The sequence below is a fragment of the Pogonomyrmex barbatus genome, unplaced genomic scaffold (genome assembly GCF_055798465.1).
Source record: "Pogonomyrmex barbatus isolate J1 unplaced genomic scaffold, ASM5579846v1 scaffold4, whole genome shotgun sequence".
In the NCBI taxonomy this organism is placed as follows: Eukaryota; Metazoa; Arthropoda; class Insecta; order Hymenoptera; family Formicidae; genus Pogonomyrmex; species Pogonomyrmex barbatus.
The window spans coordinates 9,793,075-9,811,879 of NW_028297138.1; the positions used below are offsets into that span (position 1 = coordinate 9,793,075).

Consider the following 18,805-nt stretch of genomic DNA (forward strand, 5'->3'; position numbering starts at 1 on the left):
CATACGGACAACACGCCAATTGTTAAATAATCAAAGAGATGCAGCGTACAGGACTGCGGCACCACACCCAAGACCATCTCCGATGCGGATGCTGGATATTCTACAGCTGAGTCGGTCCGCACCCCCGTCTTCTTTCCCTCCCCCCCTCCCCCTCCTCGAGTTCCGGTGCGCAGCCGTTCGAGAGAAAACGCTGTGTAGACTCGGGAACGCAGCTGCTGTCGCTGTCGCTGGTGCAAAGGACGTTCCGCTCGTCGGAAATGTTCGTTATCACACCGTCGGTCGAGCCGCGCGGACACGCGTGGGAAGCGCGGCACGTGCAACGCGACGCTGAATGGCACCCTAAACGCGACGTCTCGCGCAACGGACACGGTAAATATCGCTTTTGGCGCGGGGGCGTTTATCGGATGTTACACGCGTTCTCTCGGTCGGAACATATTTCAGGCCTGTCAGGTCGAAAGCCCCGGTTTTATCCCGCTCGGCCCGGAGAGAGTACCCGGTTCGCTGTTGCTTTACTGTAGCAACCTGGAAACCGCGGCTAAGCCTAGGCGGGGATTAGACGAACGGGAGAACACGGGTGCCTTGGGAAATGGTCGTCCCCGAGCCGCCACAGGCTACTCCATAAACATTGGTTCCGGGATATCGGGAGACGTCGACGTTAATGGCGCGTCGCGCGTAATATGCATATGCATGGTTCCTGTAAGAAGTCGGGAGTTAGTCAAATGGCTGGTGGCTTTCTTGCGAAACTGCCGAAACTGCACGGTGCGTCGCCGTTACGATTACAATTAAAGTAATGAGGTTTCGCGAGAACGTTCCGCACTTAATAAAGCACAAATGACGTCTCACCGCGGTGATATAGCGTAACGTACGACACGTTTTAGTTTCTAAGCTCTCCCCATAAATGGACCTTATGCGCTCTGTGAAGCCCGTTTATAGCCACCTTTAAGCTCGGAATGACTATATTTCTTATTGTTAATCGCCCTTTAATACCGCACTAGCGACATATAACATTATTAAAGCAATTATATATGTATACACGGTTTACACCATTCCCTTCCATGTATATTGTTATTTATTTTTGTTGTAATTTATTTTTTTCAAATAAAATCAAAAAAGGATACTTATTGTTAAATGCTCTTTTTGGATCGTATACACACAGCGCAGCGGACAAATTTTTACACGGATTTTATTAAAACTGCAGACTCAGGTTCCAGAAGGATCAGGAGGTCTTTGCGCTCGGCCCGACACGCGCGTTGCATTCGGGAAAAACTCATTTCACCTTCGCAGAATCTAGAGTATGCGGATTTGGTGGCTGCATCCGCTACGTCGCGAGTGTCTCGGAGCTCCTAAGCCAGGACGGATTAGACAAACGAGCGTGAAGCTGGGAAGATGGTGGCCGGGGAATCGTGGCTTTTCGGAGGCAACCAGGCGCCTTCGTGCGCTCTTCGTTTGCTTTATATGTCGCTGGTTACGAAGCCCGTGCGAAATCTCCGCAGAGAGCGATATATCCGGTTGGCCTAACTGCCAAATTTCGTAGCGCCATTCGCATTCATTCATGGAGAAACGTAATCGGGTGCCGTTCCGAGCCGCCCGTTCAGAAACTCATTTCGCTTTATTCATGAGGAAGCAATCTTGATACGATGGGACACTCGAGGACGCAATGAATTCCGATGAATCGATAACGGGGATGAAAATTTCATGTATTGTCATGTCACGGTATTCCATATCGCATTAAACACGTTTGTCAATATTTGTATCGTCTTGAATAATCGAAAAATGCAATTTATAATGCTTATGGAGTGTTATTATAAATCAGAATGCGACAAGAAATATTTCTTTAATATGTAAAATTTGTACATCGATTATAAAAAATTATACGAGATATAATCTTTATAATAATTTTGTTGAACTAAGTTTATTATACGAGGAGCGTGGAGAACGATGCAGATTTGAATTTTAAATTTTAAAATGTACAATATATAATTCAAAAAATTAAAATCAAGATGTCACTCTTACAAACGAATACGTTCAATCGTAAACGATAAGGTCGCGTGGGTCGCTCGAACGGAGCCGCCTCGGCGAAGTTTTGGGCGGGTAAGGAGAAATGGTTTTTGCGTTCATTTGCAAGATCGATAACACGTCAGCGGCGGACGGAAGCGCGACTTGAAAGTTATCCGGTGGCGATGAAGAATAGTCGCCTTGCCGGACGACGGCATTTGTCATGGTCGTGAACCAACAGGTAGCCAGGACAGCGGTTATTTCTTCTTCACGGCGACGGAGTGGAGTGCTCGCGCCGGTGGAAACGGTTCGATTACATTGTGACCATTTGAATGGGTCGAGGCTTGATAGAGGCCGGGGAAGAGGCCGCCGCTTCGACGTTGTCAGAGGGAGTGTCGGACGAAAACCGGGGAGGACGATGCCGCGCGTCGTCGAACGTCGGACGGCGACCAACAGGTGCCACGATAATAGAATTTTTCTTTGTGTCGGCCGTATGGCGTACGCCTCTCGGAAATTTGACGGGAGTACTCGCGGTGGCTGAGCACCATGCGTCACGTACGTTCGCGGCATCGACGGGTGAAAAAACGCCGGTGACATACCGCCCTTTTTCCCTGCGATCGACGGACCTGGCTACGCGATGTCGATACGACGCCTCGCAACATCGATGTTACATACCGTTGAATGTTTCTTTTCAAAACAAGTTTTTTAAAACGCTGATTTTAGAATGGCCTTAACGATGCGGGAACTGCGCCTCGCGTACATCACATGGTTGACATTTCGCGTCGTCGCACGTGTGTTTTTACGGTCTGTAAAACCATTTCTTCGACGTGGCGGTTTCTTGCTCGCTACGTGAGTGCGCGATGAAACGGATGAGGAGAGAGAGAGAGAGAGAGAGAGAGAGAGAGAGAGAGAGAGAGAGAGAGAGAGAGAGAGAGAGAGAGAGAGAGAGAGAGAGAGAGGTGGGTAGAGGGGAAGAGGGGGAAAGAGAGAGAAAGAGAAAAACGTACATGATACGGGAAGTAATGGTGACACGATGACAAGCGTAACGCGTAATGTAATACGCTCGTGTAATTAGAGGTGCTTCAGCGCGGAAATACTCGAGCGGTTGCATTGTGCGCCGTTGCTTCAGGTTTGATCTTGACATTATTTGAAGGCGTAATTTAATAATAAACCGCCACGCGAAATAATGCACCGCTAAAAGAGCCGCAAATCCGTTTATTCATTTCGCCGCTACGTTTCCGCGATGTTTCCCCGTAAAATCGTCGGGAGAAATAGGCGAGCCCGGTATACATAAAGATACGCGAGATAGAAAAGAGGATTATATGTACCATTGTTTCACTTCTCCCGATGTTATTTCGTCGCGCGGAGTGTTTTAAACTTGACTCGGGGAAAAACGGGGATGTAACAATGATGCAAAATTATGGTCAGAACCCCGCGTTATGCAGATGGTCCATCGCCATTCTGCCTTCCCTAGCCTGCGATACCGCGCGATCGCATTTAGTACATATATGTATATATATATATATATCGACGCAAATTTCGTACCGTTGTGTATTAATAACGCCGCGAATTATTCTGTTGAAATAGTTTTAACCCCGCCGAGTATTGTACAGGTAACCAAATACAGGCAAACACGTCATCGCCAAACCTCATTTGGTTGTTTACCAACGTTTCAATAAAGTTGACTAGCATCAGTCCTATTATCTATTAGATAGCATGCGGGTTTGCAAGTGGGTAGCCATTGATCAATAATGCATACTGGCGTATGAATTTTCGTTAATTAACCTGCATTTCGCGTTTGTATGTTTTTCGGCCGCAAGTACTTCTGCATTTGCAATACAAATTCTGCAACATTTTCGAGATTTTGCAAATTTTACACTGTTACATAAAACCATTATCGCGTGCACATGAAATGCGTGCACATACAATTACTGAAAATAAAACTTTTACTGACTATTATTTTTTCATACCGAATTATTCATTCAAATTGTATCTCTTTTAAGAAATTAACGCTGGAAATATATATGTATAATAATTACAGTTTCCGAGTTGAAAATATGAAATCTCTGTTAATATTATTACTATTTTAATTTATTATACACTTTTGCGTTATTTTATATCTACAACAATGAAATTGAATTATGTGAAATTCACAGAAAACACTAATTTAAATTCATATTTTAACATGATATTAAGAGCTTACTAAATTTCTTGCTCTGATTTCATCGTGCGAGTTGAACAAACTAGCAATCGCAGATGCAGACTTTATCGTTTCAAAATTCACGCGTGCGTTTTTTCAAAATAAAATCGCGGATGCGCTTCAAAATCATTTATGAAGCATCGCGTCGATGAAAAAACTGTATTTGCAGGACAAAGGAGAGACGATGAAATTTTCGCTCAGATACCTGATTACTTTTTCCGTAGGAGGATTTTGTTCCCTCGTAAGCCCGCGCGCACAGCTTAATTATGAATCCCGTCAACGGGTTCTTCCTTTATTGTTTAAATAAAGCTAACGAAACGATACCGCCTTTGTCCGTGGCGTGCAAAAATTTCGAATCGTTAAAATTTCATCTGGTAGCGGGCGTATCCGTCAAGTATGACGTCGCCGTAATCCTTTATTTCGCCTCCACGTCGAAACCATTCGTTTTCCATTCGATACGTACTCCGCTAAACCCGCAATTTTTAGACCGACAGTTTCAGAGAGATCGATAGGTCCGACAACGATGTACTGCCGGTAACGGATAGACGCGCGACGTTTATATCGGAGGAAGACCGATAGAATTAATCCTGGCGAATTGAGATAAGACAATGATTTGCGGGTCGATAGACTCGTCGATTTGACAAAGCGACCAACAGGTGCGCCGACGCTGAATTCTCTCCATCGAAGTCGTCGAGCGAGCTATTTATTTTGCGGCCCCGGCTGTATTGTTTCGAGACACGACATTAATACGATACGGAATGAGGCGCGTGTTCCCATCGTCGGAGAGAGAGAGAAAGAGAGAGAGATCCCTGTCGTTTTCGTAGACGCGCATACAAATCGCATGAAAATACGACGTTAATGCAACCAACAGGTGCGATGACGACGACGATGACGACGACGACGACGACGACGATTCCTTTTCTCTGGATGCGCGCCGACAGAATTGGCACGATTGTATTATACCTGTCGGAATGGGATTTCGTTTGATGTGAATCGTAAAGACCTGGCGGCATCCGCGAACGGCAAGTTTGCGCTCATGCGAGCCGCCGACTAAACTAATATTCTCTCCATATAACACGAGAATTAATAACCTCAGCGCGCGACGGGTAAACACAGTAAAAATTAATGCGCTGCGTATGAGCCGCGTTAACGTAGAGTATATTTAATTCGCGTTCAATTAATTATTGTTCGATGTATTTCGCGCAGAGTACCGCTTTATCGTGTGATTATAATTGCCGTTAATAATACAAACTGTATCTTCATTGGATTAAATTCCGGCGATACTGCATCCCATTAAGTTGCCCAATAATTATAATTATGCTTCTATCGCTAAGTACATATTTTATATACATATCGAGTATGCTGGTTTATATTGGATACTTTCAGCTTTCAGTAGCGCGCATCGCAAATGATAGACTTGATGCACAGTTTGCATTACACCCATTACCCGTACGTTCATTACAGATTAAATATAAAGTGTAATCGAGCCCGAATGGATTTACCGTTTAAAATGCAGACGATGCTGTACTATCGCTATACTATCTAACGAAGCGTAAATCCCGCATGAGAGACTACTATACACGAGGAAATTAAATGGCGAGCTCCTTGTTCGATTGCGTTACATTATCCTAAGACGGGATATCCGGCAGGAGTATTAATAATTACGATGGATAAAACCTTTCCCGCGGTGCGGGAAGAGAAACCTCCCGGTATGGGGATAACTCATTAAAAAGTTTTTCTCTAAAGGTACTAATCCTTTTGGGGGAACTTGGGAGTCATCAAATTATCAGCCCCGAGTTCTGCGATTACGGCTGATGGTAAATGAGGAGATCATTTCGAAACTTTCGCCCTCGGAATGCTTTTGCTACTCTCACGTAGCTTCTCACCGCGTCTTTCCGCCGCGACACCCTGAGCCGTTATCGATCGTCGCGTTTAGCATGTTATTAACTCTCAAAGAAACATCGTGCAAAGTATTCGTACTTTTAAGAATCTGCCGATAGGATTTAGCATTGATGCTTATTAACCGAGAAAAAGAGGCAGGCAGGCACATACGCTTTATATCGCCCTTTATTAAATTTATCGTAATTAAGACTTTACTTCTTCAAATTTCACATTTTACCATGGCAGTATTTAATTACAAGTTTGTTCTTAGCATATAATTAAAATTTATTTGAATTTTATTATATATATATACTTGATGTATTCAAATCTAAGTGAAATTGTTAATATTTATTTAATAATATGTAATCGACTGTAATTGTAATCGACTTTTCTTACTTCAAGAGGATGTAGTTCTATTATTGATATTACATTTCTATAGTAATATTTCTATTTCCTGTACATCCTTGTTTGAAATTTGACGTCAGCACGGTTGACAGATGTTCCCCATTGAATTAAAGTTATTGATATTTACTTATAGCGAGTCACGCCGGGAGTAGTCCTCCATCGTTATTTCGCTTCCCTCCATCGAGGGAGGATATAATTCGCTCAGCGGACACATCCGTCGTTTGAAAATGTCATCTATAAATATTCCGTGTGTATTTCGTGTGTATCGTGTGTGCGTGCGCGTGCCTGCAGTAAAATATTCTTCACGCGAGAACCAACGCCGCGCCCGCACGGACCAGTCTTTACAAGAAAAGTTTCACGAAAGACGGAGTTAATTAAAACTTCCGTTCTCGGGACGAGGGTCAAACTTTAAGGTGGGATAATTAATTTATATGTGTAACGTGCCGCTGACATTGCGCTGATATTCATTAGCGTATAGCGGCGCGACGACACCGGCCGCTGATGGTTTCCTCGCGCCTGTGACACACGCGCGATTTACGAGGAGTCGTGTCAGGCGCCCGGTGCCGTGTTCTTGCACGGTCGTAAATTTATTTCGCGTCTTCTTTCCGGACCCGAGACCCCGGTCCGACGTCGGGAATCATCGCTCTCGAAAATGTATCGGGTAACGTCGCCTCACGCCCCTCGCGCCCGTCGTCTTCGCACTCGGCGGTGAATCCCTCGAATTATTCTATCATAAGACAGCATACCGGCGATACCAGCTGTACATAGCCGTGAAGGCTGCTCGCGTGCAGACGCTATATTCGAAATACGATCGTAAGAGTGGAGGCAGCGTGGAGGCAGCGTCAGAGGTTGGTCGATATCTCTCTCGCGTACAGTCCACACAGGAAGCCAGGTCAGGATGTGTACCATCTCTCAGTTCGCGCAAGTGAAAATTTTTCTCGTCTCGTCTCCTTTTACACTTTCGCAACCTGTCCATCATATCTCGCACTTTCAGCTTATCTCGCACATCCTCTCACGCAATGATCATCATAATGTTGCACTTTATTCACGTCTTGGCGTTACGAAAGAATAATAAGAGATATGTAGTAAAAATTAGTATGAGAAAATTTGACTGATTAACGAAAGTAACGTAATGCGTTTTCTCTTGTATTTGTAAAATGCTCGTGTGCCTCTTCGCTTCATTTTTAACGTTTCTCTATTCGCGTTATAAGCCTTGTATTCTCTTATTACTTATGTACTTTAATCGCGGAATAACCACCGCGCCTTTCTCATTCAATTTCTTCAGACATTCGAAAACGACTGTTATTCGAGCGAGTACATTATCGTTGTGTGTTCTATGCACTCGGATATTCTCCCGAAATTTTCGATAAAAGCCGCTCCAGGAGCTACGTCGGAACGAATCATCTGTGAGTATCGAGCAACGAGATTAAGTCTGACGCCCACTTTCCGATGTTGTCTCATATAATGGGATCGTCTTGGGGACGAGATTACCTCCAACGTTAATCAGATTACGATCCGCGCCTTAGTACCTAACGTTTAGCTTAGCAAGTTGTGTTTATATCCATTTTAGTTTACGGCGAGCATTAAAAATCATTCGCTCGGACACTCGGTGAATGCGCTTTACAGTGGTATTAAAGCGAACGTAAGTAAATTATCGTTATCCATAGAAATAACATACCGGGAAAATCCGGATTAAGTGGAAACAGCACTTAATGGCTCAGTCAGTGAGTCCCGTACGCCATTGCTTTCTGCCGCCGGTCCGGCTTTTAGAGTTGGTTCTCTTTAAATTAAACTCGACATTCGCGTTATTTCTCCTATTTACGTTTCATCGTGAGTTACACCACGGTGTACATCATCGCACGTTAACACGTCTCCTGCGGCCCTTTAAGGCACAAGGCAATGGTGTAGTACCGATAACGATGTCGTTGATTACAACGATATCAAGCGCTTTGATCGGACATACGAACTAAGTATCGAAGTAATTAAAGACGTACAACGCGGACGCTGGAGTAGTTGAAGACGTATAACGTGTACCCCTCTTCCCTCCCCCCCCCCCCCTCCCCGCCGCCATCGCGGCAGCGAGAAGACATGCAAGGTATTTTCGAGCACGTACTGTAATTTCACACCGCGCCGCCGCCACATCGCGGATATAACGCGATACACACACCGCGCTGTAATATTATTTTATGTATTATTACATTAGGGAACATTTGCGATATAATAACAAACTTTACGATTGCAGTACCCTCCTGCCCTTCCGCCGCAAACCGATGTAGCGTTGTCGTCGTGTTGCGTTGCATTACGTAAAATCACGTTACACATTCCCATTAGATCGTGTAATATCGTGCGCCGCCACTTATGTATATCGAAGCGCCGGTACGTACGAACGTACATATCTACAAATGACGAGCGATGCCTGATAAAGTCGTATTAGAGGCGGGCCGCTTCGTCGGTGCTTTTCCGCGCGGTATCGACGTGCGCGCGCGCGCGCGCGCGCGCGCGGCACCTTATCAGGTCGCACGGTATCGAGGTCACAATGGTGTATGTACGGGCACGCGAAGAACGCCGACTTTTGCGGACGATTGTATCTCGCCTCTAGTTGGAGTTTGAAGTGGCCCGGCTGGATATTAGATAGCGGGCCCTTGATGTAAAAAGCGCGCCCTTCCTTCCCCTCCGACGACAATGTCGGCATACGTCGCGCACATGAGCACCGCTATTTCACGAAGCGGCAGGTGCTAAAACGTCTCGCGGAGGATGGGTACGGAATCAGAGGGGGGTCGGGTGTGCATCCTCGCGACCTCTCCTTATCATGCGCGCTCGCATAAAAAATACCGAGTCGGGGAGAAAAAAAAATAAGAGAGGAATGTGTCTCTATTATTAGAAACCCGACCCACTGGGGTCTCTTAATCCAATTTCCTATTCCGCAGAGAGACGAGGGAAGCGTACCTCATGCGAAAGAATGCATTCTACGTCGCGCGCTTGTATTGGCATTTGTACAAATACAAGAGACCTCTCTTTCTTTCTCTCTCTCTCTCTCTCTCTCTCTCTCTCTCTCTCTCTCTCTCTCTCTCTCTCTCTCTCGCGTATTCGCGAGATGCAGCATCGAAAATTGAACTGAAATTAATCGATTCGGATTATTACACATGTCCTGGAATTAGTTCTCTCGAGAAGCATTGTGCGATGGTATGCGGATGGATGGATAGATTCATCTATTATGAATCGAGTTGAATTTCGCAAACGCTACGGGATGCGTAGAAATTACTTGAAATAGATAGATAGTCAGAACTTGACAATGAACGATATAACGGCAGATAGTGGAGCACGTCGGAATTACATACTAGAAGCATAAATACGCTGTAATAACGTAATTACATAATTAGAGACGGAGACATCGCGAGACTAGAAACTTTTCCTAGAATTCTTTCCTCCTGTTATCTCACGGTTATAATTTATAAACGATCCGACGCGTGTTTTAACGGGCTGAATAATTAATGGCCCCTTTTCTAGAAAGCGTTAACGGCATCGGAGAGTTTAAACTCCAATTAATATTTTAAAATTAACGCACGCGTCAAAAGTGATATTCTCACTCGTTAAAAATAAATTTAAGTATCCGGTAATATAATTTACTCGTGAGCGTTCCTCATTCAAGTTATTATCTAAAGTTGCACGTCTACGCTCTAGGTACGTTTACGGTCTCGTCAGCGAGGTATAGTGTTTTAGCGAATAAGGCAAGGGGCAGAGGGTCGGCGGCGCTCGGGTACAAGTGCATCGTGCTCGACGTTCGCGGAGCGGAAACCAAGATGCGCCGGTGTAATGTATGGCCGCCCCGGCAAATGCATAGTTCCACGGCTGTCGGGGTCAAGCGGTATTCTAGCGGCGATGGCCTAGGAACTTCGTGCGTGAGGTACGAGCAGACACGATTTCCAGTCAAACGTACGCCCGGTATACGGTAGTATGGAACACATCGATAAAGGGAGAGACCGTGGCAAAGGCCGCGCTAGCCGGGTCTCCGATCTCGCTCATGGCTATCACGGCATCACGCCATAGAGCGGATTAGATGACCCCCTTTGCCGCGTTAATTGCGCGATATATATTTGCCACGCGATACGCCTTGCTCATTAACGAATTCCCCCGTTTGGACGATCGAACAATTACGCTTAGCTTACGGGATACATCGATTACTAGATGCGACTAGTCGACGAAGTCGATCATTGTTACGGCGCTGCGGATGCTGCGCTTACGCGTCGTACCTGTCGGAAATATCTATCGCAATTACGACTACGCTCGCTACGGGGGACTTAATATCGAACATTAAGCGTATCCTTTGCACACGTCCAAATCCTTTCGCCGTTTAACGTGAGTCATAGCGGGCTCGCGTTGCATTTCGCTACATTTACTACGCCCCTCTCTTCCTCCCTCCTCCTCCCTCCCTGTCGCCCTCTCGCTCTCTCTTAACGTACAGCGATACGGTTGCATGTTAGAAAGTAGTCCTCTCGAGCGGGTAGAGTGTACGTTACGAGCGGAGGGCTTAATTGCATAATTGCATGTCTGAAATTGTGTGGGTGTATAATCCGCGTGGCGCGCGTGCTTAGCGAGTCGACTCGAAAATATACTGAAACGGCGATGGGCGTATACAGGCCGTTACATAGATCGCGTCATTAGTACGTACAAATGGCTCATTTATCCGCGCTCTTGTAGATAAAGATCCCGATTTTCCCAATCTCTCCCGATCTTTTTCTCTCTCTTTCCTCTCCATCCCCTCCCCGACTCCTCCCTCGTTCGAAATTCTTAACATCATACGACATGCCATGGCGTCGATATTGTGTCGATGGCGGACAGTTTACGAACCTATTGCGTGATTGAATAGCCACTTTAAAGTTACAGCTCACAACACGAAAACGGGAGAAAGTTGCGGAAGAAAGTTTTCCCATCGTCTTCGGAATTTTTTTGGTGCAATGACTGTAAAGAAGTGACGCCTAAAGAACGCCTTCGGCGTGCTCGAGCTCGAACTTTTTGAATATTCCCGAGTTGAGCCGAGAGAGGATGTGCAAAAATCTCCTAGGGAAAATAATGTGGACGTAATATTAACGATAACAGAACACGTTGCAGATTTTGCATATCTACGTGCGCTTTCCAATTAAGTCATAGGCAGCGATGCGAATCTATTCGCGTGGAAATTAATTAGTGACTGAGGGATTATTAAATGTATGGAAAAGACGTATGAATTTGCGCTTTTTGCGAGAACGGTAATGGTTCTATAAATCTTTCGCGGTTTTAATTTCATTTGTACTTGATTACAGAATAGATGTATGAAACATACGGGCTTAACTGAAGCAACATGCATTCCCTAGAATTTATGTATCGTAATTAATATTGCCTCTTATTCGAATTCTCGCGCAGCTGCGTCGCTTTCACGTCGCATGAATCGTAATTATTATCCGTGTATTCATCGCAGAAACGTGGAGCGATTTTTTTTTTATTACAGGAATACGTTCTTGAAGTACTTGTGCCCATCGAGTTAGCATGAGAAGGAAGCGTCTCTTCTTTCCTCCCGTTGCATTTCAAACGTTACGTCATGTCCATCGACAGCGACGTAATTGAATTGGGGAACGTAATCGCGATGGCGGTGACAACGTGAAAGAGATTTTCCGCTTTTGAGCATGGGACCGTGTGAGAACCGCGATTTTCGCGAGTTCGCCGCGCGACGTGAACGGATCTTCCTGTTTGATCATCTCGAAAGTCATCAATTTTCTTGTTTACACGAGTTTTCCATCATCCTTTTCATTTTCCCGTCAACGTCACCCGATGAATTCAGTTCGCACACGTCCCGGTGCATGTCGAAGCGAAAGGATTCACAGTCGATAGACAGCACACGGCAATTTATCGAAACCCATTAAACTACCTTTACGACACTTTGCAATGCACTCTGCCACTGCGAGTGCAAATATCGTCTGTCATACGTCATTACACACGAAAGGCACTAGGGTGTTTCCCAATATTTTTTTTTTTTTACAGTCATCAGACGTTCCAAGATTAATTAAATGTACCGGTTAAATAAATATGAAGATTTGCAAGAGAAAAAATATAATTATGATCACATAATCCAGTTAATAATTTATACAATTGTAGAATTAATTTAAATATTCCCAAATGTAAATGATAATTGAAAAGCATTGCAAAAGTAATTTATTAGTAAATAAAAAAATCGAAATATCGTGAAAATAATAATCGTGATAAATATCGAAAGAGACAAGATAAAATACTAGTGAAACACATTACAAAAAGGAATATGTAATCTGAACAATGAAATTGATATCGGCGGTTGCATTTTCCTCATGCAAGTATAAACAGATTCGAGCTCGAATGACCATTATCGGATTTATTCGTCTCAGTGGAAATGCAAGGGCGCTATTTAAAAATTACAAGCGAATAAATGAGAATGTGATACGGGCATCGCTCTACAAAATGCGACATGATGTCTGCGCGACAATTCATGGCACGTTTTAAACGGCCTCGCGATTTTTTATAAGCGTTAAATTGCCACTCGCGACACTGCGCTCTAGTTGTCCATCGACGTAAATCCCACGCGCGGCATACATGCATTATTTATCAACTGTGCACGCTAGCCAGATCGTAGCTGCGGACGTTTCATATTTGGCAACATCGTTCTAGGGCTTTAAGCTTATGGTTTATGGAAGCCCTTATAATGAGACCCTCCGCCCCAGATAATAATAACTTAATACCTCGTCGCGTAGTTCTAAGGATTGAGGGATGGACGACACGAAAAGGTGAGCAGGGAGTCTCGCAAGTCTCTACCTGCCCTTTTTAAAATTACGCGTGTTTTGTTTGTATACATATGTATCCCATTACCGAATGACAAAACTTTATAATTTTGCCAGAGGGCGATTCACGTGCCGTGAAATTAATTCTCCAGAGGATTCTTAAATTCTCTCTTCTCTTAAATTTTCTCTTTCTCCACGTTGGATTGCGGCGAACGATTTACACAGCCCTTTATCTGTACGATAAAGCGTTTGCGCATGAGACCCATTTTCACGTGGCAAAGCGTGGCTATAAAGCGCGTGTTTTTAACGCCACGCGAGACTTCTGTCTCAGTATACTGGCGCAGTATACTTTTGATTTCCGGGAATGTTCAGTCCAAATCAGATAAGTAAAATTAATTACGTTCCAAGTAACACAGTTCGTTACACATATTTGTATTCATACAAGTTACAGACAAACGTAACTTGAACGTACTTAAACGTAAAGCTATAACGTGCCTATCATTATTACTGAAGAGAAGCCGCATCAATCTCTGCGTAAAACAAATTGCCTCCATCATCATACCGCGATATTGCATTAATTTCACCAACGAGAACATAACACAATAAGATACGGGATATAAACTCGTGAGAAGACCCACAGCTTGAAATATTCCCATGCGGCATACACTAACCGTAATAATATCTGTAATCAACGAGAGTATAATTACCTATTATTACGTTATTAATCCCATTGGTCATCTAAGGCATCGTCAATGATCAAACGGATCCTCGATGATTATTAGGAGCTCTAGAAATTCCAACGGTTATTAAACACATCAGTATTATCATCGGCGACATATTATGCCTAAGAGATTAAGGGTAGCCAGAACGAGTACAGGCAGCTGGCCATGGTATTTCCATCCGCAAATCGCGAACGGAAACACCTAACCAGTTAGATAGACGCTCGGTCAAAATGGAAGATCTGATAGAAAATCTGTCTGACCAGAGCGACGCTTCCATTCCGGGGATGCTTCGCGGGGAGATGAGACTTTCGAGGGCAAATAAACGAGGGCTAGGTGTAATCTGCGAGTGAATCGCGCGCCGTGAATCGTGTGTCTAGTCTCTAGCAGCGTACGGCGAAAAACTTTTCGGAGCCGTGCCACGGCTGTGGGGCCCCTGCGGCCATGCGCCGGCTATCGATCCGGTCCCCCTCCGTCCGTCCCCGCTTCCGCGCGATAGCCGCACGAACAAGAGCGCCGGGGTATTTTGTTTCGCAAAACGCCTGGTAAAACGAGCGCCGAGGAGAAACCGATGGGACGACGGAGCCGGGAAGAAGGTGAACGATCGGATCGATTTTGTTATATTCCGCGTGGAAAAAAATCCTTTCTCTCTCTCTCTCTCTCTCTCTCTCTCTCTCTCTCTCTCTCTCTCTCCCTCTCGAGCATATTAAAATAGTATAAAATCGAAGGAAGATAATAAAATGAGAATGATATTGCGGACATAATAAAATGAAAAAGACATTATGGACAATCTCTTATATCATTTGTAAATGTAAATTAATGAATAAAAGATGTGTAGAATTAATAATAAAAGAAGAATAATCAATATGCAGCAAGGTAAATTAATAAATAAGCAAATCTGCAATGAAAAATAGTACGTAAAATTGCGAGCGTGATGACAATAAAATTTTGCACGCGAGCTCGCATAGCTATATACGAGATCAATAAGTAGATAGAGAAAAAAAGAAGAGAATGAGAATATTTTCATCCCTTCAGTGTAGTAACTAGGCGAAAAGTGTGTCCAAGAAGGCTATTGTCAGCCGCGCTTAACATCAGAAGCAATTTAGAAGGAAAATGAGAGGGCGTGCACAAAACCGGGCACCCTTACTTCGTTGAGAACGCGATAAAGAAAAAAGGAAGAAAGAAAGGGCGGGGGTCGAGGCGGAAGGGACGCGCTACCGGAATTGCAACTGCCGTGCGACCCTTCCGATGATCGAGTATCCGGCGACCTGACCATCCCTCCCCAACCCCGACGCGGTCTCTCTCTCTCTCTCTCTCTCTCTCTCTCTCTCTCTCTCTCTCTCTCTCTCTCTCGTTTTCTTTTTCATCCGTAGACCGGGCAAAACGAGCTCATCTTATGCCGGACACGAAACTCGCCGAGTCGTGTAATGGCGGACATGCGAGGTGCGAGAACAATGCGCGGATTTTTGGCAGCAAGAGAAATTACGAGGCGCGACCTCGCCACATTCTCGCCTCGGCCAACTCTTGGGTCATCCATCCGGCCAGATCATCATTCGGCACGTGTCTAACGCGCGTGTTACGTGCCGATGTCGCAGGATAGCGATCGCAAATGGAACGGGGTCGCGCATACGCCTTCGCTTATGTCACGTAGTCCGATAAACTGGAGAGTACGCTACGAAGTAATTTAACCTCCGACTATTATGCGGTCGCAATTTGAAAGAGACGTAACTACTTCGTCATGAGGTCAGTTTGCTGTCGATCGTAAATGCCGTCACATTCCGTGTGGAAAGTATGATTGCACGAAAGATTATAGAATAATTATAAAACTAACAATGTGGGAAGACGCATACGTAGCGTATTTCACTCTAATAATTTTTATTTTTCTGCGTCAACTGTTTCGTTCGCAATTATAGAAAATAGATTTGCGTTTTAGTGTCTCGCGTTTTAAATTTAAATGCGGATATATTTTTGCGCAAACACTTTTGTCTCTGTTCTTTCAGTTCTTTTGATACTTTGTTGGGACATATGAACGTGTTGTAATTTTGAAATTTTTGTCAAAAATTTTCAATAAAAGACTCAAACAATTCGATACCTTCTAAAAATTCGCAGACGGATTTAGTTACTCCGTTGATATAAAAAAGATACCTCATACATATTCAAAAGTTGATGAATTCGCGGAGAATGTCATGATAAAAAAGTCGTTTATTCGACTTGATGTGAGATCAAAGAGAGTATAGATGGAGAGTAAATCTGTGGCATTTAACGCTAAAGGCTAAAGATTTGCTGCAAGTGATGTTTCTCCGTAAAGGTTCTACAGAAATCAATCACGCTCTTGATAGAATCCGTGATTGGATCTAATTCCGAGAGATCACTACTACACGTAAGGAGACAATCGTTCAAGTTCAACTCGTACACAAGACTAATTCACTTCTATTGCCGCATCACTGACAATGAATAAGACGGTAAATAAAAAGAAAACAAAGATACGCCGTGATTCGATTTAATTTAAAAAAACAATATTATTTACATAAGTGCAGTTTGTTTCAAAGATTTATATGTATACGTATGTTACATTGTATTTTGAGGCAGCTATGGCAGTGGTCACACGATTACGAAAACACGCATGGTATCCTTTCGCTCGATGAACTTTGATCGGGCTTGTGGCATGCAGAATTTAAATTTATGGGAACATGCCGACGCAACGCTGCGGGACGCGATTAACGTCCAGTCTCATTAAAAATATTGCGCGTTCTTCACCCGATGAGTTTACACTGTATCTTAGAACGAACTGAAACGCTTCGGGCGATCGTCCGTGCGTCGGATGCAAATTTTCAATTACGACTTGCCAGGACCGACTATTACCCTCGGTGCTCTACCGTGAAATTAGAAAAGAACGGCTCTTCGTGTGCATGAATGCCGCATTATAAGAGCGATCGAGAGAGAGAGAGAGAGAGAGAGAGAGAGAGAGAGAGGGGGGAGAGAGGGGGGGATAGAGATAGCATCCATTATATCCTCATCCCCCGAATTCTAACAAAATAGATGTGTGTATATTCGTGTCACTTAGGGTGAAGAGAATATCCCGTGACGTTTATTCGGATGACGGAACGAGCGTCGTCGCGAGACACTCGACATCGTAAATACGATCCCACATTTGAGTCCGCAAATGTTTTTCTTTTTCCATCTGTCCCACCGAAAAACACATTTCGCAGTGACGGAATTCAATAATCGGATTTTCAATAAAAAAATATATGTATATGTCACGTTCCGTAAATGGCATTGTACGTAAACATGAGCTTCACCCCGTTTCGTGAGATTCTTTACATTTTTTTTTTCCGAGAGGATTACGATCTGCATAGGCGTCATTTAAGTACGCGATATATCATTCTCGTGCTGCCAGCCGGCATACACTGAATCATTCGCCAGGCTCGATAAATTGTTTCCTCCTACGGTTTCCCTTGAGGAATGTTTTAGAAAAACCCTCGTGGAACTCCTTTTCCCTGCCAAACGACGGCGTTACATACTCTTTACGTCAAAACCGGCCGATCTCTTCTTACGTTCTAACGGAATGGCTCATAAAAATCCTATTAAACGATAAATTAAAATTTTATTTCAGAAGTCTCGATAGGCTCTCGAACGTAATACAAGCTGCCGTATAAATGTCACAAAAATACTGATCGCAATCCACACGATTGTTTTTTTAATTGAATAAAAATAATCTTGTGTCGAGTAATCGTAAATGTAATATATAAATCATTAATATAATATATAAATTGTTTTACATCGGTGCATGGACAAAAACGTTTAAAATATAAATTTTTTCGGAATTTGATTTTTTAGATAATATTGTCAGGAAAAATTGTAAGAATCATATCAGCCCATCAGAACGTTTTATAACAGACCCAATTTGCTATTCATGCAATAAAAAATATTTTTAAACTGTCTTTTTTATACATTTATATGTATTTTTATGAAATAATATAAATGTTATATTTTATTATTTTTCCTTTTATTTTTATTATTTTTCAAGATAAATTCTTTACAATTGACCTCATTTTCAGGTGTCCAAAGCATAATCTTTAATAATTTTAATGAAGGAAAAAACTAGCAAACTAGAAAAAAAAATAATATTTTCTTAAACGAATTATCTCATAAACGAATCGAATATATGCATTACATTTCGCATAATCAAATCTGCCGAAATGTACCTCTACTGTAACTTTTTAAGAATGATTCGGATTCGCCACGTAAAGGCTACGAATTTCTGCATGCTATCTCTATAAATCGAGCTTTATCTCTTTTCCTTTGCCTAAACAATAAGAATGAATGATTATCTGATCCGCGTATACTATATTACTATATTACATACTATATTATATACACATGCATACATGGTCTTGTTTACATATATATATATATATATATATATATATATATATATATATATATATATTCGCCTCTCGAAAGTTCTCCTGAAAATGCCAATCGCTTCATGATATTTGGCTTTTGCGCTTCATAATACCGCCGAGCATTCCATTCATTCTTTTCCACGATCTTCGACGTACGAAACGGCAACGTATTCCAATGGAGCCTTCAACCGAAATCCAAGATCAGATTCGCGACACGCGCCGTCTACCCCTATTTTGATTCAAGACGTACCAGCGTGTTTCGCTCCAAGGCGTTCTTGAAGCGGCGATTGACTGCAGATATTCATCTTTCCGCTTTCTCTTCTCTCCGCCCGTTATGCTCCTTATCCTTGCCCGGTGCACGTTTCTTGGGTACGAAGCCCCCGTTGTAAAATCCGAGCGAGGTCGTGCGATTTTTCC

At 43.4% G+C, this 18,805-nt stretch overlaps 1 protein-coding gene across 3 annotated transcripts in view; it reads right to left on the minus strand.

Annotated features, from left to right (window-relative positions):
* LOC105423587 (neural cell adhesion molecule 2) overlaps positions 1 to 18,805 on the minus strand; it is a 236,300-nt gene that overhangs the window by 85,468 nt on the left and 132,027 nt on the right. The window contains exon 1 of one of the 3 annotated variants that reach the window (XM_089080843.1): positions 18,639 to 18,708. The exons of the other annotated variants lie outside the window; for them this stretch is intronic. Coding sequence (XP_088936969.1) covers positions 18,639 to 18,693 — 55 coding nt within the window. The 5' untranslated portion in view covers positions 18,694 to 18,708. Of the gene's footprint in view, positions 1 to 18,638; positions 18,709 to 18,805 lie in introns of those variants that run through there. 3 annotated transcript variants of the gene reach the window in all.